General features: G+C 40.3%; 4 protein-coding genes and 1 long non-coding RNA gene across 5 annotated transcripts in view; 1 reads left to right on the forward strand and 4 right to left on the reverse strand.

The window, feature by feature from the left end:
• LOC306838923 overlaps nucleotides 1-23352 on the forward strand; it is a 63047-nt gene that overhangs the window by 20219 nt on the left and 19476 nt on the right. The window lies entirely within an intron of this gene.
• Nucleotides 269-3084, reverse strand: LOC306839876 (uncharacterized protein; the record flags this gene model as incomplete). Its single annotated transcript, XM_079368820.1, has 3 exons — nucleotides 269-1236; nucleotides 2068-2245; nucleotides 3079-3084. The coding sequence occupies 3 exons, from the start codon at nucleotides 3082-3084 to the stop codon at nucleotides 365-367; spliced, it is 1056 nt and encodes a 351-aa protein (XP_079224946.1). The 3' UTR covers nucleotides 269-364.
• On the reverse strand, nucleotides 4328-6565 carry LOC306838918 (uncharacterized protein). The gene is made up of 2 exons (XM_079367339.1): nucleotides 6116-6565; nucleotides 4328-5299 (listed from the first exon to the last, which is right to left on the reverse strand). Exons 1-2 carry the CDS (start codon nucleotides 6279-6281, stop codon nucleotides 4347-4349), a joined length of 1119 nt encoding a protein of 372 aa, XP_079223465.1. The 5' UTR covers nucleotides 6282-6565; the 3' UTR covers nucleotides 4328-4346.
• The window catches only part of LOC306838909 (uncharacterized protein), a 34368-nt gene continuing 17680 nt past the window's right edge, over nucleotides 6665-23352 (reverse strand). Inside the window, exons 2-3 of the mRNA XM_079367327.1 lie at nucleotides 9335-9538; nucleotides 6665-8490 (exon numbers count right to left, since the gene is read on the reverse strand). Of these exons, the coding sequence (XP_079223453.1) occupies nucleotides 7184-8490; nucleotides 9335-9538 (1511 nt within the window). The 3' untranslated portion in view covers nucleotides 6665-7183. The remainder of the gene's footprint in view (nucleotides 8491-9334; nucleotides 9539-23352) is intronic.
• Nucleotides 16036-19527, reverse strand: LOC306838906 (uncharacterized protein). The gene is made up of 2 exons (XM_079367323.1): nucleotides 18907-19527; nucleotides 16036-18062 (listed from the first exon to the last, which is right to left on the reverse strand). The coding sequence occupies exons 1-2, from the start codon at nucleotides 19097-19099 to the stop codon at nucleotides 16555-16557; spliced, it is 1701 nt and encodes a 566-aa protein (XP_079223449.1). The 5' UTR covers nucleotides 19100-19527; the 3' UTR covers nucleotides 16036-16554.

A 23352-nucleotide genomic window follows, 5' to 3' on the forward strand; every position in this document is an offset into this window, starting at 1 on the left:
TCTCCCCTGTGTGGACAACAGTGTGTCTTTTTAGATTTGCGCTCTTAGTAAATTTCTGACCACATACTGCACAACCAAACAATTTATCCTGTGTGGACAAGAGAGTGCCACCTAAGGTCTCCACTTTGTGTGAACCTTTTCCCACAAACTGAACAGCTAAACAGTTTCTCTCTTGTGTGGACTCTCATGTGCCGTACAATCTCTGTTCTCCAGATAAAACTTCTTTTACAGACTGAAAAACTGAACGATTTCTCCCTCGAGTGGCAAATAGAGTGTCGTTTCAGACTTTCATTCAGAGAAAATCTTTCACCACAAACTGAACAGCTAAATGGTTTCTCCCCCGTGTGGACAACAGAGTGTCGACTCAGTTGTCCCTGTTGATAAAATCTTTTCCCACAAACTGAACAGCCAAATGGTTTTTCTTGTTGTGGACAAAATAGTGCCGTTTTAGACAAGAATGTCGTGAAAACATTTTACCACAAACTAAACAACTGAACGGTTTCTCCCCTGTGTGGACAACAGAGTGTTGTTGAAGAGGTCCACGTTGTGTGAATCTCTTCCCACAGAGTGTACAACCAAATGGTTTCTCCCCTGTGTGGACCACAGAGTGTCGTTTAAGGTCTGTTCTTGTTGTGAATCTTTTACTACAAACTGAACAGCTAAATGGTTTCTCTCCTGTGTGAACAAGAGAGTGTGTTTTTAGATCTGCATTATCTCTGCATCTTTTACCACAAACTGAGCAAGCAAATTTTCCAGTTTTACAGTTCACATCACTTCCAGGTACGTCTTTGTTTTGCACAGGGTTCAAACTTTCCTGAGGTTCACTGGTCTCCCAATCACACCTACCATCATCAGCCTCAGAGTGTGACGACTCATCATCAGTAACCGGCTGTAAATAACTGTCTGGATTAAAGTCTGAGTCTGATCCCTCACACTTCTCTCCTTTAGCTTCTGTTTTTGAATTTTCCTCTCTGGTCTGATCAGTTTGGGTTTGTTGAAGCTGTGAGGACTGAGGTTTCTCTTCATCGTCCTCTTCGGTTTTCACAGGGAGAGGAAAAGGGAATTTGTTGACATGAGCATCCACTGATCCTTGAAGCTGCTCTCCCTCCTGACTGCTCCAGACTTCTTCCTCTTTAATGTGTGCTGGTTCTGGTGGGTCCTCCTGGTTCAGACTGGAGCCCCTCTCCTGCTGCTCAGGGGGAACCTCTTCATCTCTCACCACCAGCAGCTGGACGTCTGTGGAGAGTCAAACATTTGAGCTTTGTAACTTCTGTACTCATCTGATTTGTGTTTAATGAAAAACTAAACTAAGCGGAACACAGTGACTGGGGGAATTCAGTCTAATAATCAGTGACCGAGTGCAAACAGCAAACATTCAAGGGGGAGGGGAGAAACCAGGAAGTGTACTAAAGGAGGTGCTGTCGGAAAAAAGAGGAAGTGAAACGAAACAAGATAGTGATCTTTACTACAACCACCTTTAACTGTTTACAGGTCTCTTTTAACCAGCAAATGTTTTTTCTCTCCTTCACAGGTTATGTACATTATACTATATAAGTTTAAGTCTAATGCTAATGCTAACTGCACAGGTTTAACCTGTAATTATGTTTACTCTTAGTCACATAGGGGCTGTTAAATCTTGTTTGGGGGATTATTGATACAGAGGGGAGGGGGGACAGCAGGTGTGTATCGTAACTAATGTCTTGTGTCCTGCCTGTCTGTATACTGCTACTGGATGCCTTGAATTTCCCTCGGGATCAATAAAGTATCTATCTATCTATCCATCTATCTATCTATCTTTATGCGAGGGAAAAATATATTCACAAACATTTCACCACTCTCTATGAGCACCATCATCGTCATTAAAGTTATTCGACTACTGTGAGGAATGCTTGATGCACTGTATTGGTGTATGTCTGTATTGATCACATTTGAATGGTCATAAGTTGTCTCACACAGACTTCCTGAGGGAGCTGTTCACCTCTCTTTGCTGGCTGTCATGGCAAAGGAGAGTTTTTTGATGTCTCACAAGTTTAGAGGAATACCACATAAAAAGTGAACTGCACTAACCTGATCGATGTAAGCGGACTTCCGGGTTAAAAACAACATCCAGTAGTTTTTGTTGTCGCTCATTTTCCTCTTTGGATCGACAGATTTCCTCCTCATATTCTGCTATCGTTCCTTCAAACATCTCAAATATCTCTTCAGCAGCTGCACTCAGTCTCTGGTTCACTAAAGCTCTCAGCAGCTGGACTTAGCGTTGTGTACTGTAGCTGCTTCCGGTTCTTTGTTTAATTGCGGGAGTTTTAAGACGCACGTTTCAGGGCGTTACCGCCACCTGCTGCGCTGGAGTGTGGGCCTGAGTAGCTTTAACATTTAGAGGAATACAAACATTTTAATGAGACCCTCTTCACTAAACCAGAAGTTTCGGGGTTCGTATTTTTCTTTCCTTAAAGCTTCAAAGAGTCTTGTTTTTATTTTTTTTAACAAAAGGCAACGACACATGTTCAGCTGTTCCTTGTTCTAGAAATCTGCATTCTGCAAACATGTATTTCCTTTTTTGTTCTCTTTTTTACATGGTGCAGAGTTTTTTTTTTTTGGAACTGTATTTTTATTAAACAGACACAATACAAAACAGAACAATCCTTGACAACATCATAGAATATATGACAGTGCAAAAAACAAAAGTCCAAAAAGCAAATGAATTAATAAATAAGAAAAATAAAACCCTGTTGGGTCCCCTGGTGCAGAGTTTTAAGTCTACAAAAAATGATGCCAGAATTAGAAGAGAAGTTAGGTAATTGAAGTTTAGTGTTTTATCAAAAATATGACATTACATCTAAAACGTACTCACAGAATAAAGACGCTAACTTTGAGAATGACAGAATTCAACAACTCTGCAGACAAACATGTAGCATCCATCCTCAGGGAACAGTTTAGAAATATAACGTGAGACAAGAGGAGAGATTAGTTGAACAGTGTGTTTTGAGGAAATTGTGAAGATTTAAAGGGGATATATGAAAAATGTCCTTTTGAAAGAGTTTTTGAACATTTATTTGTGTAACCTGAGAGTCTACTGACCGACATGGGAAATAAATCCATCCAGTCCTTTGTTTGTGATCTGCAGAAGTCTGATAACAACACAAATAATAACGCTCTGTTTTAAACGTGCTCTCCTTGTGATGTCACAGTGGGATTCTGGTAAAAAAAAAAATCCCCTTCCCTGGATCTGAAAATGTTCTTTTTCTGCTGCTCTTTGTGTTTCTTTGAATTTTATTTCCATCACAAACATGGCAAATAAACTGTGTCTCAGATGTGTGGACAAAAAAAAGTGTTGTTGAAGGGCTCCATGATGTTTCAATCTGTGACCACAAACTGAACAACTAAACGGTTTCTAGTCTGTGTTGAAAAATCCTGAGGTCGCAGAGGTTCACTCAGAGCAAATCTTTTCCCACAAACTGAACAGCCAAACGGTTTCTCTCCTGTGTGGACTCTCATGTGCCTTACCATCTCTGTTCTCCAGATAAAACTTCTTTTACAGACTGAACAACTGAACAATGTCTCCCTCGAGTGGCAAATAGAGTGTCGACTCAGATTTTCATGCTGAGAAAACATTTTCCGACAAACTTAACAACTGAATGGTTTCTCTCCTGATTGAACTCTCATGTGCGTCACCATGTTGGATTTCCTGATGAAACTCCTCTCACAAACATTTCTGCTGAATGATGTATCATGTGGTTATTTAAAGGTTTCTTTCTTTGGTATCTTTTACCACAAACTGAGGAACTAAATGGTTTCTCTCCTGTGTGAACAACTCGTGGTTTGTTTCTTGAGGTTCACATTCCACCCAATCACCACTCATCAATCATAAGTTTCAGATCCAGAAGAGTGTGACGTCAGGAGATGTCGATCCTTTTTGTTGCAGCCTTCTCGGCCTCTGTGTTCTTTTCTTGCCGTGTTTATAAAGACGATTTTGATGCCCAGATTTGGACTGAAGTGAGCTACACACTCAAACACACTTTTCCCCGGCGTTCCTCACCGGGTTCCTGGTGCTTGTCAGTGTAATGGCGGCAAGTAATCAGAGTTTAAGGTCCAAGCTGCCACAGATCACACTGAGGTGTGGGCTGGAGTAGTGATGACAAACAATTGAAAAGTAACCCAGAAGGATTAAACAAATACACTACATTTTCTTTACCAGTTCTTTCAAAAGCTGAAATAAGGCTTTACATGTCTCATCAATACATTTCAAAACTCAATACTTCCATCCCACATTTCCTCTGCTCCCTCTTAAAACCTGTTGTCTGCACTCTTCAATGCTGATGTTCAGTACTTTTTGTCTTTCTGCTGCTCTATCTGACACACTTGTGGTTTCTGACAGCATCATGCCGAGTTAATCTTTGATCACAAACACGGCAACGAAGCGGTTTCCCACCAGTGTGGACAACAGCGTGTCGTCCAAGATAAACACGTTGAGCAAACCTTTTCCCACAAACTGAACAACTGAAGGGTTTCTCCTCTGTGTGGACAACAGAGTGTCGTTTCAGATTTTCATGCCGAGAAAACATTCTACCACAAACTGAACAACTGAATGGTTTCTCTCCTGTGTGAACTCTCATGTGCGCCACCATATTGGATTTCCTGATGAAAGTCCTCTTACAAACGCAGCAGCTGAGGGCTGTTTCTGCTGTACGGGATATCAGTGGGTTACTTAGAGGTTTTTTTATCTGGTGTCTTTCAGCACAAACTGAGGGAATAAATGGTTTCTCTCCTGTGTGGATTTCTTTGTTTTTTAGTTGTTTCTTTTGTCCAAAGCTTTTAGTACATTCAGAGGAGATAACTGATGTATCTCCAGTGTTACAGTTCACATCACTTACAGGTATGTCTTTGTTTTGAGGGTTTAAACCTTCCTGAGGTTGATCTCTCTCCTCCCAATCACCACTGTCATCAGTATCAGATCCAGAAAAGTGTGTCTCCTCAGGAGTAGCTGACTGTAAATGACTGTCTGGATTAAAATCTCTGTCTGGTTCTGCTCCTCCACAGTCCTCTCCATCAGCTTCTGTTTTCTCTTCATCTTCTTCAGTTTTCACAGGGACAGGAAAGGAAGCGAATTTGATGATATCAGCCTCCTCTGGCACTTGAAGCTGCTCTCCCCCCTGACTGCTCCAGAGTTCCTCCTCCTCCTCTTTAATGTGAGTTGGTTCTGGTGCTGATTCTAGTGGGTCCTCCTGGTTCAGACTGGAGTCCCTCTCCGGCCCTTTAGAGGGAAGCTCCTCTCTTTTTCTCACCACCAGCTGCTCGACTTCTGCGGAAAACATAAACAACTCTTTGTAAACTGTAGTTTACTGTAAGCACAAATCAAACGTGAGGTGATCAGTTAGAGCCTCTCCCTGTATGTGGAACACACGCTTGCGTAGGACCTCATAATTGGTGCACATGTTCGTAATGTGTCGGCTGGAGGAGAGAGAGAAGACCCAAACGTACACACAGTCTGCTTTATGATGGGTTTATTGACTGGATCTTGTCATAACAGGGTCAATGCTAACATTTGTGACCAAGAGAGATGATGATATGGCATCAGCTGGTACAAAACCCAAAACCAGTGGGGCCCCAACCCAGCAGGTCTGCAGACACAGAGGCAGTTGTACAGGTACAGAAGCAGCATCCTGAACATTACCAGCATTGTCAAAGTTCAATTCAGCTTTATTTGGAAGGACTCCTGTGTAATAAAAACATAAATGTAACCACTTGATGAATTTCACCAGAGTTAGCTTGAGGCTAATTCACCTCTGCACTCCTTTGGTAGGTAACAAAACATGTATGTACATCGTCCATCGCTCAGCAAGCAAAGGGCAAGTAACAAATAGCAAAATAAACTGCACATGCAATGTCTCCTTAAAGGCGCGCGCACACACACGTTATAATTTGTGGTTAAAAATAAAGGTTGTTAAGGTAAAAAGGCAGTTTGAAATGGACGTGTTGTTTTGGTACCGCTTCTTTGAGCTTTGTGTTTAAAAAAGTTTTGACAGTCGCGATAAAACATTTTATATTGGGTCACATCCACCTTTTCTAAAGCAAGTAGAAGCATCTCAAAGTCATTTTTAATCAAAACTGTACATACCTGATGTGTGTAACCCCACATTATAAAGGTTGTGTTTCTTCTCTTTGGATCGACAGATTTCCTCCTCATATTCTGCTAGCGTTCTTTCAAACAGCTCAAATATCTCTTCAGCAGCTGCACTCAGTCTCTGGTTCACTAAAGCTCTCAGCAGCTGGACTTTAGACATCTTGATCAGATCTCTCTGCAGCTTTTCTTTCACACACAGTCCGCTGGGAAAACGTGTTCGGTCGCGCTAAAGCTAACAGCATAAGGCTAAAGTTGACCAAGGATTCCCGGCAAACGTTACAAATGTAACCGTGAAGAAAGGACCAAGTCAGGACTAAAGTGTGAAACTCACATGAATAAATTAATCCAGACAAACAGGCGTCTTTAGTTCACTTTGATTGGACATGAAAGTAGAGAATGAGTGTTGTGTTAGCATCGACTAGTGGAACCACTTCCGGTTCTCTTTTTCTTCTTCTTCGAATAGATTTCCGGCAGGCTGTACACTGTAGAGTGTAACGCTGTCCTCCACAGGTTGTGCTAATTAAGAAAATACAATCAAAGAAATATTGCAAACAGGTGGTTTATTTTATCCTTAGAACAAAGTGTTTTTGTTATGTACGCAGCAATAGTTCAAAATAAATGGACAGAACATTTTTGAATGACTGTTTCCACAAAATGAAGAGACATTTTTCTACCTCACTAAAATGACCTTTCTGAGCGGGGCAGGAGAAAATGTAGGGCTGGTTTCTTGAAGGTTTCTTGATGTATGTAAACAATCCAAAGGACAAATATGGAAACTGATTTAAGTAACAAAATCTATCTCAACATTCATGTGACATCTTGGTTAATGCAGAAACATTTTAAAAAAACTGAACCCCAGAGAAGTCTGTGTAAAGCAAACAGCTCAGGTTAACGATGCATACAAAACAACTATTATTGACTAAATAAAGCACAACGACTTTAATGATGTGGCTTTGTCTGCTGAAAAGATCAAACTGAAAGAAGAATAATTTTAGAGTTGTTTTTTTTTTAACTGAACATCGTTAAGAGTGTCGTACCTTTTTTGATCGATTCCTACAGGAATTACTTTGCATTACAGACATTTTGATTTCGTTTTCTTTCACAAACAAGCATGTGACGTTTGGAACAACCAAGGCTAGATAACTTTTTACAACACACCTTACAATCAAATGTTTTATTTCCTGTGTGAACAGCCAAGTGGGACTTTAGACGTCCATTTAGTGCAAATCTTTTACCACAAACTGAACAACGAAATGGTTTCTCTCTTGAGTGAACAGCCAAGTGGGACTTCAGATGTCCATTTAGTGCAAATCTTTTACCACAAACTGAACAACTAAATGGTTTCTCTCCTGTGTGAACAGACAAGTGGGACTTAAGATGTCCATTTAGTGCAAATGTTTTACCACAAACTGAACAACTAAATGGTTTCTCTCCTGTGTGAACAGACAAGTGGGACTTCAGATGTCCATTTTGTGCAAATCTTTTACCACAAACTGAACAACTAAATGCTTTCTCTCCTGTGTGAACAGTCAAGTGGGACTTCAGATGTCCAGCTTGTGCAAATCTTTTACCACAAACTGAACAACTTAATGGTTTCTCTCCTGAGTGAGTTGCCAAGTGAACTTTCAGAGCTCCATTTTGTGCAAATCTTTTACCACAAACTGAACAGTTGAAGGGTTTCTCCCCTGTGTGAGTCCTCATGTGCATCACAACAGCTGCTCTAGAAGAACAACTCTTTTTACACACCGAACAGCTAAATTTGTTGCAACTCAAGAGTTTCTCTCCTGTTTGGATTCTATTGTGTTTTCGTTGTTTCTTTTGTTTGAAGCTTGTAGCACATTCAGAGGAGCTGACTGATATTTTAGCTGTATTACATACCACATTACTCACAGGTACATCTTTGTTTTGCACAGGGTTTAAATCTTCCTGAGGTTCATCTCTCTTCTCCCAATCACCACTGTCATCAGTATCAGATCCAGAAAAGTCTGAAGTCTTGTCAGGAGTATCTGGCTGTGAATGACTGTCTGGATTAAAGTCTCTGCCTGGTTCTGCTCCTCCGCAGTCCTCTCCATCAGCTTCTGTTTTTATATGCTGTGTGTCTCTGCTCTCTTCACTTTGGTTTTCATGAAGCTGTGAGCTCTGAGATTTCTCTTCTTCTTCCGTCTTCACAGAGATAAGTTGGAATGTTGACATGCTGATATCAAACTCCCCTGGCCCTTGAAGCTGCTCTCCTTCCTGTCTGCCCCACAGCTCCTTCTCTTCATCTTTAACTTGTGGTGAGTTTGGTGGCTCGCTCTGGTCCAGTCTAGGGCTCAGATCCTGCTGCTCAGGGGAAACCTTGTGTTGACTCACCACCAGCTGCTGCACATCTGTGAAAAAAGTGAAAAAGAATAAAGCTCATAAAAACCTGAATTTCCTCTTTAGATGAAACCCCTGATAGCACTACTTCATAGAGGGTATGCACGAGATGTCTCAGTGGGTGGAGTCACTGCACTTCAAACAGCCAGTGACAGAAAGCTCATCGTGGTGTCAGGGATCAATAAGAAGTAAACAGTATATGACTGTTTCTGTAATGAGGAGAGCTCGGGGTTCAACGATCATGTTAACATTGAAACACCTGCTTGTTACAACGACCCGGCTCTGCTCTACAGCTGCTGACGCTCACCATATATAATACATTATTATTCCACTTCATAAAGCAGAGCAGCCTATCAGGGCCCGAGCACCGACCTCGGAGCGAGGAGTGTGTTGTGTGACGGTGAAATTTAAACCCAGAAAACTTTATTTCATGATTGTGATTTTACAAAAAACGTTTTAGGGTTCATTTCAAAACTACATATGTGCAAAAGATTCAAATTGTCCAAATTTAAAATATAACCGTCTAAAACAGACAATGTATGAAACAGACGTTATTTTGACCAAACAATATACACACACACAAATGTGTATTTTTGAAAGTCAAACCACGCTTCTTTATTTTCATGAATAAATCAACACAATAAACAAAACAATGATAAATATAAGAACTAAACGAGCTTCAGAAATAAATCAAAGTTTAAAGATTTTGATTCAAGATGAAAGCTCTGACTTTTATGTTTCATTTGTTTTTTGTTCATAATGAGTCGTGCTCGGTCTGTAATATATGTTCTACATTGTTATTATTGAAATGTTCAAATGTGACTGTAAAAGAATAGACATAAAAACAATACAAACCTGATCTGTATAAACGGACTTCCGGGTTGAACGCAGCGTCCAGCAGGTGGCGTTGTCGCTCATTTTCCTCTTTGGATCGACAGATTTCCTCCTCATACTCTGCTAGCGTTCTTTCAAACAGCTCAAATATCTCTTCAGCTGCTGCACTCAGTCTCTGGTTCACTAAAGCTCTCAGCAGCTGGACTTTAGACATCTTGATCAGATCTCTCTGTGATCGGTCGCGCTAAAGCTAACAGCATAAGGCTAAAGTTGACCAAGGATTCCCGGCAAACGTTAAAAATGTAACCGTGAAGAAAGGACCAAGTCAGGACTAAAGTGTGAAACTCACATGAATAAATTAATCCAGACAAACAGGCGTCTTTAGTTCACTTTGATTGGACATGAAAGTAGAGAGAGTGTTGTGTTAGCATCGACTAGTGGAACCACTTCCGGTTCTCCTTTTTCTTCTTCTTCTAATGGATTTCCGGCAGGCTGTACACTGTAGAGTGTAACGCTGTCCTCCACAGGTTGTATTTCAGATTCAGGATGGACTCTGAAGTTCAGCTCGGATGATTTCCTCTCCCGTACAGTAGGTGGAAAGAGTGTACGTGTGTCTTGGGCTGGATCTCATGTCCCTTATTTGCACCGAGTGTCCTCCGAGTTGTCTCCTCCACTTGCGTCTTAGTCCCGCCCACCAGAGATGCACGGAGGAAACGAAACCGAGGAGAGAGGACCGAGGAAATCAGCTTTAAGACACATGAGACGTCGTTTCCTCGACAGCGTCACATGACGCCACATCAGCTGATCAACAGCTGTTTATGTCTACACACACACACACACACACTGTATTATTTCTAATCAAACACACACACTGTATTATTTCTCATCAAACACACACACTGTATTATTTCTCATCAAACACACACACTGTATTATTTCTAATCAAACACACACACTGTATTATTTCTAATCAAACACACACACACTGTATTATTACTAATCAAACACACACACACTGTATTATTTCTCATCAAACACACACACTGTATTATTTCTCATCAAACACACACACTGTATTATTTCTAATCAAACACACACACTGTATTATTTCTAATCAAACACAGTTACAGTGTTTAGTGTCTTTACCTGATAAAAAAAAACACCTGAAGAACAACCTGCAGTCTGCTCATAACCAAAAGGACAGTTTCTACTGACTGAAAGATTTCATTTTGAATTGTCTATAATTATTGATTATTATTAAACAGTTTGGACTGAACCTAGCCTGTATTTAGACAACCAACTCTGTATTTTATAAACACAGATATTTATGTGTCAGGATACTGAAAATGATTGATTAGAATCTAAATGATGAAACTTTGTGAAGATAAATAAGTGAGAATATAAAACGGGCTCCTCTTCATCAGACTGTCATCCTCATCATCATCAGACATTCAAACAGTCTGAGGGATGATGAACAGAACATGAAGGATGTATTGATTTGATAGAAGTTGTAGAGCTTCATATTTTCTACACAGGGCTTACTCTCATCTGGACAAAGGGAGCAGCGTGATGAGAATCATGTTCTTTGATTTTTCAAGCGCTTTCGACACCATCCATCCCCTCCTACTGAGAGACAAGCTGACCGAGATGAGGGTGGACTCGCACCTGGTGAGGTGGATCACGGACTACCTCACAGAGAGACCACAGTACGTCAGACTGAAGGACTGCACATCTGACACTGTGGTCAGCAGCACCGGTGCACCACAGGGGACTGTGCTCTCCCCCGTCCTGTTCACCCTGTACACCTCGGACTTCCAGTATAACTCTGAGCTCTGCCACATGCAGAAATACTCGGACGACACTGCGATAGTTGCTTGTGTCAGGGATGGACAGGAGGAGGAGTACAGGAGCCTGATCGAGGACTTTGTGACGTGGTGCAGTGACAACCATCTGCAGCTAAACACCTCCAAGACCAAGGAGATGGTGGTGGACTTCCGAAGGAACAAACCACATCTTGAACCTGTTTCCATCGGCGGGGTCGACGTGGAGGTGGTCAGGACCTACGGGGTACCTGGGGCTGCAGCTGGATGACAAGCTGGACTGGTCGCCTAACATGGACACTACCTGCAGGAAGGGACAGAGCCGTCTGTACTTCCTGAGAAGGCTGGGGTCCTTCAACATCTGCAAAAAGCTGCTGCAGATGTTCTACCAGTCTGTGGTGTCCAGCGTCCTCTTCTACGCAGTGGTGTGCTGGGGAGGAAGCTGCAAGAAGAGGGACGCAGCACACCTGGACAGACTGGTGAGGAGGGCCGGCTCTGTGGTGGGCACAGAGCTGGACTCACTGGTGACAGTGGTAGAGAGGAGGACTCTGGACAAAATGCTCTCCATCATGGACAACACACACCACCCTCTGCACAGCACCTTCACCGGGCAGAGGAGCATGTTCAGTGACAGACTGCTGTCACAGTCGTGCTCCACGGACAGACTCAAGAACTCTTTTGCCCCCCTGGCCATCAGATTGTACAACACTGCACTGTCACGGCAGGGAAGAAGCGCACGGTGATCCCTGGACTCTTTTTTCACTTTTTTCTCATTCCTCATCTGCACTGCTGACCTCAGAGTCAGCCCCCGGGGGGGGACAGCGGGTGTGTATTGTAACTAATGTCTTGTGTCCTGCCTGTCTGTATACTGCTACTGGATGCCTTGAATTTCCCTCGGGATCAATAAAGTATCTATCTATCTATCTATCTATCTATCTATCTATCTATCTATTTGGTTGTTAATCTTCATGTCAGACTCTTTTTAATCGCAGCTCATCACAGAGCAACTCTTTACAAACTCACTGATGTTCATCATCTCTTTAAATGTCCCACGCTCCGTTTAGCCTCTTTTTAATGTCCCTCTTTTCTCCCCTATTAAACTCTGTTTCACTGAAGTCTGATCCCGTGCAGCGTCCAATCAGTGAGTGATATACGAGAAGGGGGCGTGTCTGTCAGTGAAAAGACTTCCGTGAAGTCGGCTCTCGTGTCTCCTCGGTCATCGCTCCTCGGATCAGCCTCCTCTCTTCTCGATCCTCTCTCCTCCGTTCACTATAAGAGCTTTGGGACGATCCTCAACATGGCGGCTTTGGAACTACTTCCGGTTCGACCGAGGAGACTGCAAATAAGGGACTTGGGATTGAGCCTTGCATGTACTTCTTCTTCTTCTTTGACGTTTTATCCTTCATTTTCTGAGTGCTTTTGTAAGATATCTTTGACGTTCAATTGGACTTTAATTTCTTTCAATTTTCCCACCATTTGTCTTCTTTTTAAATCATATTTCTGGCAGTGCATAATAACATGTTCCACTGTCTCCTCTTGTCCACAGTAATCGCATCTGCTTGTGTTATGTTTTCCTATTTTAAACAGTGTACTATTTAATCCAGTGTGTCCAAATCTTATTCTAGATATTACTCTTTCATTTCTCCTATTGGCACCTGCATTTCTCATCTCACCAACCTTCCTTTGGATTCTATAAAACCGCCGTCCTTTCCTTTAGTCTCTGTTTAATAATGCTCTTCACCTCTGTTCTGCTGATATTAACTACTAAATCTACTTGAGGATTTGTTGTAGCCTTCTTTCCCACCTTGTCAGCAGATTCGTTCCCTTGTATCCTTATATGTGCAGGTACCCACAAAACCATCACTGTGAGGCCCATCATCTGAATTCGATACAGTGTTTGATTGATCTCTATTAAAATGTCTGGTCTGCTTTCTGAATGGCTGTACTGTAGACTAATGATTGATGAACTTGAATCTGAACAAATGATTGATTTTAATGGTCTTGTGTCCTCTATCCACTGTAGTGCTAATAATATTGCGATCATTTCCCCTGTGTAAACTGATAACCCCTCACTGATTCTTTTCCCAACTTTGATTTGAAATTCTGGAACTACAAATGAAACCCCAACTTTGCCTAATATGTTTTTTGATGCGTCTGTATATATCTGGACATAACTGTGATACCTATCAATATACCGTTGGATGCTGTGTGAATTGAAATGACATTCCCTATCCTTGTTCTTTTTTCCTAATAATATTAAATCTACGGTGATTTCTGGCAGAATCCAGGGTTGTATTGTCGGTAATGGTACTGTTGGACTAATGTGCAATTGATCTACTGTAAGTTCTGCTGCTTTCTGTGTCACTATCCATCCAAAGCTATTTGTTTTCTTCTTCTCCTTCTCCCAGCAAGGTTTTAAAGTTTCCTGTGTTGGATGATCTTGACTATGGCCCTGCAAATTAACCCAGTAAGTTACTGACAACTGAATTCTTCTCATTCCTAAAGGCATCTCTCCCATCTCCACCTGTAATGCTTCTGTTGGTGTTGTTTTAAAAGCACCTGTACACAATCTGAATGCCTGATATTGAATAACATCTAACTTTTTTAGAGTTGTGCTTGCTACTGAACCATACACAATGCACCTGTAATCAAACACTGATCTGATTAATCCAATGTATATGGCTTTCAGAGCAACTCTGTCTGCCCCCCACTCACTTCCGACTCAACACCTCATAACATTTAAAACTTTCTTACACTTATCCACTATTTTCTGGACATGCACCGCCCATGTATTTCTTTCATCCACCCATAATCCCAAAAATCTAAAATGTTTTACTCTTTCTTACATTTCCCTGAATATTTCTTTCCTATTCTAACCTCTATTGTTCTTCCTAATAAAAAGTTCTTCATCCATTTATAAATCCTACCCTTGATCCCAAATGTATACAGTTTCATTAATAGTCCTTCCCTCCACATCATATCATACGCCTTCTCTATGTCAAAAAATACTGCCACCATACTCTCCTTATTTATTTGTGCCTTCCTAATGTCATGTTCCAAACATAAAGCTGGATCCATGCTATTTCTCCCTCTCCTAAAACCACTCTGGTATTTTGAAATGTATCCTTTATTTTCAAAATAATATGTTAACCTGTCATTGATCATTTTCTCCATTATTTTGCAGATGTTAGACGTTAAAGCAATAGATCTATAATTCCCTGGATGTGTACAATCTTTTCCTGGCTGAGGTATTGGAACTATGACCGCCTCCTTCAAACTTTGAGGTAACTTTCCATCCTCCCAAACTTTGTTATATAGATTAATTAAAATGTCCTTCGATGCTACACTGAGCTTGTTTATCATTATATAACAAATCTGATCCTTACCTGGTGCTGACATGTTGGTTTTTCTAAAAGAGCGTTTGAGTTCTGTTTTTGTAAATGGCCGATTTAGTACATCATTGACTTCTTCCTCATGTTGTAATATCTCCACATTCTCTGCTGTTGTCACTTCCCTCCCTCTTTTCCCCGCTTCACTAACATTGTCAGAACTATGTATTTTAACAAATGTTTTTAACAGCATATCTGCTTTCTCCTCATCTTTTATTGCTGTTTTTCACCATCACTTAAGACTGGGTATCCATACTCTCTTTTAACCCCCTTCATTCTTTGAATCATTCTCCAAACTTGATCAATTCTTGTTTCCCTTCCTATTGAGTTACAAAATGTCCTCCAAAATTCCTTCTTTGCATTTTTAACAGTTCTTCTTACCATTGCTTGTAATTTCTTATATGTAATGAAATTCTGGAAACTCTGATTCTTTTTTTAACATTTTAAAAGCTTTATTTCTCAACTTAATTCCTTCACCACACTCCTTTGTCCACCATGGTACGATCTTTTTCTTGTACTTACCACCCTTCTCTTGAATCGACTGCTTTGCTGCCTCAAGAATAGCTCTACAAACAGAAGCATTTCATTTATCAACATTCTCAGAATATCAACTTTTTCCATTTCTTGATCACTAATACATCTACATTTTTCCCAACCTGCACTACTAAACGACCATTTCTGTATACCTACATTGTCACCTTCTTCTAATCTTAAACCAACTTCAGTTATTATAGGATAGTGGTCACTTCCTATTCTTGTTCTCTTAATTACATTCCATGTACAAATCCCAGCTGATGAGTTTGACACCAGTGTGAGGTCTATTGCTGATTCTGTCCCAGTTCTAATATTTATTCTTGTACCACTCCCATCATTTAAACACACCCAATTTTTAATCTCCATTAACTCTTCAATCACCATTCCATTTCCATTATTACTATTACCCCATAATGTGTTATTTGCATTAAAATCTCCACACCAGATCACTTTCCCTGCTAAATGTAAAGCAAGTTCATCCATAGACTCAACTGACAACCTGTTACAAGGATTGTAAAAATTCACTAATTTAATGTTTCCTTCTTTTGTCCAAACTTCATTTATAATGTATTTCAACTCTGCTCCTTTTCCTACCACTGTATACTGACTTCCTTGTTTAATAAATGTTACACATCCTCCTCCACTACCCTCCTTTCTATCTTTGTGAATACTTTCATATCCGCTTATAACGAAATCTAATGTGTTAACCATGTTTCTTGAATACATCCTCAGGTTTGTTTCTCAACCTTTGAATAAATCCTTTAAACTCTTGACCATTTGCTAACAAACTTCTTGCGTTCCATTGTAGAATATTCATGTTGTCCTACCTCCTGATCCTCCCTGCCTTGCATCTGTTTCCAGGAGACATCTAACAGTCTGAGGAAGCCGGCCCTCCAGGACTGGAGTTTGAGACCCCTGCTGTAGAGTGTAACGCTGTCCTCCACAGGTTGTACAAATTAAGAAAACACAATCAAAGAAATATTGCAAACAGAGGGTTTATTTTATCCTTAGAACAAAGTGTTTTGTTATGTACACAGCAATAGTTCAAAATAAATGGACAGAACATTTTTGAATGACTGTTTCCACAAAATGAAGAGACATTTTTCTACCTCACTAAAATGACCTTTCTGAGCGGGGCAGGAGAAAATGTAGGGCTGGTTTCTTGAAGGTTTGTTGATGTATGTAAACAATCCAAAGGACAAATATGGAAACTGATTAAAGTAACAAAATCTATCTCAACATTCATGTGACATCTTGGTTAATGCAGAAAAATGTTAAAAAACTGAACCCCAGAGAAGTCTGTGTAAAGCAAACAGCTCAGGTTAACGGTGCATACAAAACAACTAATATTGACTAAATAAAGCACAACGACTTTAATGATGTGGCTTTGTCTGCTGAAAAGATCAAACTGAAAGAAGAATCATTTTAGAGTTTTTTTTTTTTTTACTGAACATCGTAAAGATGTGTGTCGTACTTTTTTGATCGATTCCTACAGGAATTACTTTGCATTACAGACATTTTGACTTCGTTTTCTTTCACAAACAAGCATGTGACGTTTGGAACGACCAAGGCTAGATAACTTTTTACAACACACCTTACAATCAAATGTTTTATTTCCTGTGTGAACAGCCAAGTGGGACTTTAGACGTCCATTTAGTGCAAATCTTTTACCACAAACTGAACAACTAAATGGTTTCTCTCTTGAGTGAACAGCCAAGTGGGACTTTAGACGTCCATTTAGTGCAAATCTTTTACCACAAACTGAACAACTAAATGGTTTCTCGCTTGAGTGAACAGCCAAGTGGGACTTTAGACGTCCATTTAGTGCAAATCTTTTACCACACACTGAACAACTAAATGGTTTCTCTCTTGAGTGAACAGACAAGTGGGACTTTAGATGTCCACTTTGTGCAAATGTTTTACCACAAATTGAACAACTAAATGGTTTCTCTCCTGTGTGAACAGCCAAGTGGGACTTTAGACGTCCATTTAGTGCAAATCTTTTACCACACACTGAACAACTAAATGGTTTCTCTCTTGAGTGAACAGACAAGTGGGACTTTAGATGTCCACTTTGTGCAAATGTTTTACCACAAACCGAACAACTAAATGGTTTCTCTCCTGTGTGAGTTGCCAAATGAACTTTCAGAGCTCCATTTCGTGCAAATCTTTTACCACAAACTGAACAGTTGAAGGGTTTCTCCCCTGTGTGAGTCCTCATGTGCGTCACAACTGCTGCTCTAGAAGAACAACTTTTTTTACACACTGGACAGCTGAATTTTTTGCATCTCAAAAGTTTCTCTCCTGTTTGGATTCCATTTTGTTCTTGTAGTTTCTTTTGTTTGAAGCTTGTAGCACATTCAGAGGAGCTGACTGATATTTTACCTGTATTACATACCACATTACTCATAGGTACATCTTTGTTTTGCATAGGGTTTAAATCTTCCTGAGGATTCCTGGAGCCCTCCAAAGCCCAACTTGTGTCATCTGTTGATTCAGAGAGTGAAGTGTTGTCAGGAGTATCTGCTATGTCTTTGCTTGGCAGAAGTTTTAAACCTTCCTGAGGTTCATCTCTCTTCTCCCAATCATCACTGTCATCAGAATCAGATCCAGAAAAGTCTGAAGTCTTGTGAGGAGTATCTGGCTGTAAATGACTGTCTGGATTAAAGTCTCTGCCTGGTTCTGCTCCTCCACAGTCCTCTCCGTCAGCTTCTGTTTTTATATGCTGTGTGTCTCTGCTCTCTTCACTTTGGTTTTCATGAAGCTGTGAGCTCTGAGGTTTCTCTTCTTCTTCTTCCGTCTTCACAGGGATAAGTTGGAATGTTAACATGCTGATATCAAACTCCTCTGGCCCTTGAAGCTGCTCTCCTTCCTGTCTGCCCCACAGCTCCTTCTCTTCATCTTTAACTTGTGGTGAGTTTGGTGGCTCGCTCTGGTCCAGTCTAGGGCTCAGATCCTGCTGCTCAGGGGAAACCTTGTGTTGACTCACCACCAGCTGCTGCACATCTGTGAAAAAAGTGAAAAAGACTAAAGCTCATTAAAACCTGAATTTCCTCTTTAGATGAAACCCCAGATAGCACTACTTCATAGAGGGTATGCACGAGATGTCTCAGTGGGTGGAGTCACTGCACTTCAAACAGCCAGTGACAGAAAGCTCATCGTGGTGTCAGGGATCAATAAGAAGTAAACAGTATATGACTGTTTCTGTAATGAGGAGAGCTCGGGGTTCAACGATCATGTTAACATTGAAACACCTGCTTGTTACAACGACCCGGCTCTGCTCTACAGCTGCTGATGCTCACCATATATAATACATTATTATTCCACTTCATAAAGCAGAGCAGCCTATCAGGGCCCGAGCACCGACCTCGGAGCGAGGAGTGTGTTGTGTGACGGTGAAATTTAAACCCAGAAAACTTTATTTCATAATTGTGATTTCACAAAAAACGTTTTAGGGTTCATTTCAAAATTAGATATGTGCAAAAGATTCAAATTGTCCAAATTTAAAATATAACCGTCTAAAACAGACAATGTATGAAACAGACGTTATTTTGACCAAACAATATACACACACACAAATGTGTATTTTTGAAAGTCAAACCACGCTTCTTTATTTTCATGAATAAATCAACACATTAAACAAAACAATGATAAATATAAGAACTAAACGAGCTTCAGAAATAAATCAAAGTTTAAAGATTTTGATTCAAGATGAAAGCTCTGACTTTTATGTTTCATTTGTTTTTTGTTCATAATGAGTCGTGCTCGGTCTGTAATATATGTTCTACATTGTTATTATTGAAATGTTCAAATGTGACTGTAAAAGAATAGACATAAAAACAATACAAACCTGATCTGTATAAACGGACTTCCGGGTTGAACGCAGCGTCCAGCAGGTGGCGTTGTCGCTCATTTTCCTCTTTGGATCGACAGATTTCCTCCTCATATTCTGCTAGCGTTCTTTCAAACAGCTCAAATATCTCTTCAGCTGCTGCACTCAGTCTCTGGTTCACTAAAGCTCTCAGCAGCTGGACTTTAGACATCTTGATCAGATCTTTCTGCAGCTTTTCTTTCACACACAGTCCGCTGGGAAAACGTGTTCGGTCGCGCTAAAGCTAACAGCATAAGGCTAAAGTTGACCAAGGATTCCCGGCAAACGTTAAAAATGTAACCGTGAAGAAAGGACCAAGTCAGGACTAAAGTGTGAAACTCACATGAATAAATTAATCCAGACAAACAGGCGTCTTTAGTTCACTTTGATTGGACATGAAAGTAGAGAGAGTGTTGTGTTAGCATCGAATAGTGGAACCACTTCCGGTTCTCCTTTTTCTTCTTCTTCTAATGGATTTCCGGCAGGCTGTACACTGTAGAGTAATGCTGTCCTCCACAGGTTGTATTTCAGATTCAGGATGGACTCTGAAGTTCAGCTCGGATGATTTCCTCTCCCGTACAGTAGGTGGAAAGAGTGTACGTGTGTTGGGCTGGATCTCATGTCCCTTATTTTCACCGAGTGTCCTCCGAGTTGTCTCCTCCGCTTGCGTCTTAGTCCCGCCCACCAGAGATGCACGGAGGAAACGAAGCCGAGGGGCCTTTTTCAAACCGACCCCTCCACACTCCTCCTCCGTGACGTCACACTCGCAGCTGAATGAAGTCCCCTCCATCCAGGTGGAGGGTAGAAATACAGCCGCAGGCTTTGGGACAAACTTCACTCTCTCAGGTGGAAACAGGAAGTGTGTGTTACCATGGTTACTCAGCGGCATCCTGGGGGAACGGCTTATTATTAATGTACGTAATACATTCTGTAAAAGTCTTTATGTAGATTATTTTTCTCTAGTAAATTTATATTAGCGTGGACTTATAGCAAAATGATCAGATGGAGCCCACATTCTTTATTGTAATTTATAATTTAATGTTTAGTTAATTTATTATAATATCAAAGAACAGGTTGTCTTCATTGAAAGCAGACAAGGAGACTGTAAATGAACATCACAGCTGCAAGACGTTTATTTTTTGTTGTCGCCGAAATTAAATTTTACAAAGAAATCAAAAGTAGAGCAATGATAAATAAATAAGAGTGAGAAGTTGTCTGCAACATGATTTAATATTCTTTAGTTTTTGTAACAGTCCCTTTAAATATGAAACGCAATGAAATAAAGAGGTGAACAGAAGGAAGAAACGAAGAGGAGGCTTTTATGTGATACTTTAAACAACAGGTGAAGTTGTTCACGTCTGTATGATCATATTAAATGTCCATCTTAGTTGGAGCAGTGTTTTGGTTTGTTCAAACACGAACACACTGAACTGACTTTTGTACAGGTGACTCCTTCCGTGACTAGCGGACACAATAGGCGTAACACGTGATCATCGAGTGGGCATCGGTGCAGACTCGCTGGCGGAGGGTTTTATGGCCCACTATCACTCCCTGCTAAGTGGTTTGAGACGGACTTTTATATGGCGGGCCCTCCGTGTGGACGCGCAAACGGAGGGGTAGTGGGCGGGGCTAGGGTGTAGTGGACGGTTTGAAAAAGACCCGAGGAGAGAGGACCGAGGAAATCAGCTTTAAGACACATGAGACGTCGTTTCCTCGACAGCGTCACATGACGCCACATCAGCTGATCACGTTCAGCTATCAATCAGCCGAACAGCTGTTTATGTCCACACAAACACACACTGTATTATTTCTAATCAAACACACACACTGTATTATTTCTAATCAAACACACACACTGTATTATTTCTAATCAAACACACACACTGTATTATTTCTCATCAAACACACACACACACTGTATTATTTCTCATCAAACACACACACACACACACACTGTATTATTTCTAATCACACACACTATTATTTCTAATCAAACACACACACTATTATTTCTAATCAAACACACACTGTATTATTTCTAATCAAACACACACACTGTATTATTTCTAATCAAACACACACACTGTATTATTTCTAATCAAACACACACACTGTATTATTACTAATCAAACACACACACTGTATTATTTCTAATCAAACACACACACACTATTATTTCTAATCAAACACACACACTGTATTATTTCTCATCAAACACACACACACACACTGTATTATTTCTAATCAAACACACACACACTATTATTTCTAATCAAACACACACACTGTATTATTTCTCATCAAACACACACACACACTGTATTATTACTAATCAAACACACACACTGTATTATTTCTAATCAAACACACACACTGTATTATTACTAATCAAACACACACTGTATTATTTCTAATCAAACACACACACACACTGTATTATTTCTAATCAAACACACACACTGTATTATTTCTAATCAAACACACACACTGTATTATTTCTAATCAAACACACACACTGTATTATTTCTAATCAAACACACACACTGTATTATTACTAATCAAACACACACACTGTATTATTTATCATCAAACACACACACTGTATTATTTCTAATCAAACACAGTTACAGTGTTTAGTGTCTTTACCTGATAAAAAAAACACCTGAAGAACAACCTGCAGTCTGTTTCAAACCAAAAGGACAGTTTCTACTGACTAAAAGTTTTCATTTTGAATTGTCTATAATTATTGATTATTTTTAAACAGTTTGGACTGAACCTAGCCTGTATTTAGACAACCAACTCTGTATTTTATAAACACAGATATTTATGTGTCAGGATACTGAAAATGATTGATTAGAATCTAAATGATGAAACGTTCAGAAGATAAATAAGTGAGAATATAAAACAGGCTCCTCTTCATCAGACTCTTTTTAATCCCAGCTCATCACAGAGCGACTCTTTACAAACTCACTGATGTTCATCATCTGTTTAAATGTCCCACGCTCCGTTTAGCCTCTTTTTAATCTCCCTCTTTTCTCCCGTATTAAACTCTGTTTCACTGAAGTCTGATCCGCTGCAGCGTCCAATCACTGAGTGATATACGAGAAGGGGGCGTGTCTGTCAGTGAAAAGACTTCCGTGAAGTCGGCTCTCGTCTCTCCTCGGTCATCGCTCCTCGGATCAGCCTCCTCTCTCCTCGATCCTCTCTCCTCCGTTCACTATTAGAGCTTTGGGACGATCCTCAACATGGCGGCTTTAGAACTACTTCCGGTTCGACCGAGGAGACTGCAAATAAGGGACTTGGGATTGAGCCTTGCATGTACTTCTTCTTCTTCTTTGACGTTTTATCCTTCATTTTCTGAGTGCTTTTGTAAGATATCTTTGACGTTCAATTGGACTTTAATTTCTTTCAATTTTCCCACCATTTGTCTTCTTTTTAAATCATATTTCTGGCAGTGCATAATAACATGTTCCACTGTCTCCTCTTGTCCACAGTAATCACATCTGCTTGTGTTATGTTTTCCTATTTTAAACAGTGTACTATTTAATCCAGTGTGTCCAAATCTTATTCTAGATATTACTCTTTCATTTCTCCTATTGGCACCTGCACTTCTCATCTCACCAACCGATCATTTCCCCTGTGTAAACTGATAACCCCTCACTGATTCTTTTCCCAACTTTGATTTGAAATTCGGGAACTACAAATGAAACCCCAACTTTGCCTAATATGTTTTTTGATGCGTCTGTATATATCTGGACATAACTGTGATACCCATCAATATACCGTTGGATGCTGTGTGAATTGAAATGACATTCCCTATCCTTGTTCTTTTTTCCTAATAATATTAAATCTACGGTGATTTCTGGCAGAATCCAGGGTTGTATTGTCGGTAATGGTACTGTTGGACTAATGTTCAATTGATCTACTGTAAGTTCTGCTGCTTTCTTAGACTTAGACTTAGACTGAACTTTATTGATCCTTTTGGGATGACTCCCTCAAGGAAATTTAGGTTCCAGCAGCACATACAATAAAAAAAAATGTAGCAGGTAACAAAACAAAAAGTAACAATGTAAAGAATAATATAGCATAAATAATAGAACACTCTTCCGTTGGAAAGAATATACAAAAAATATGCATGGAAGAAGCAAAATATACAAAAAAAAGGCAGTGATTATTATTGTGATTATTGCACTTGGTTGAGATTATTATTGCATTAAGTGAAAGTGTCCATGTGTTATTGCACAATGAGGGTAGAAGGAAAGACGCTCCAACTCCTACCCCTCTGTCCCGTGTGCTCTGGTCCTCCTCCCCCCAAGTGAGGAGTTGTAGTGCGTGATGGCATGATGGACAAAGGAGTTCTTGAGTCTGTTGGTTCTGCACTTGGGGAGGAGTAGTCTCTCACTGAAACGGCTCCTCTGGTTACTG

This window comes from Symphodus melops (genome assembly GCF_947650265.1).
Source record: "Symphodus melops genome assembly, chromosome: 18".
Lineage (NCBI taxonomy): Eukaryota > Metazoa > Chordata > Actinopteri > Labriformes > Labridae > Symphodus > Symphodus melops.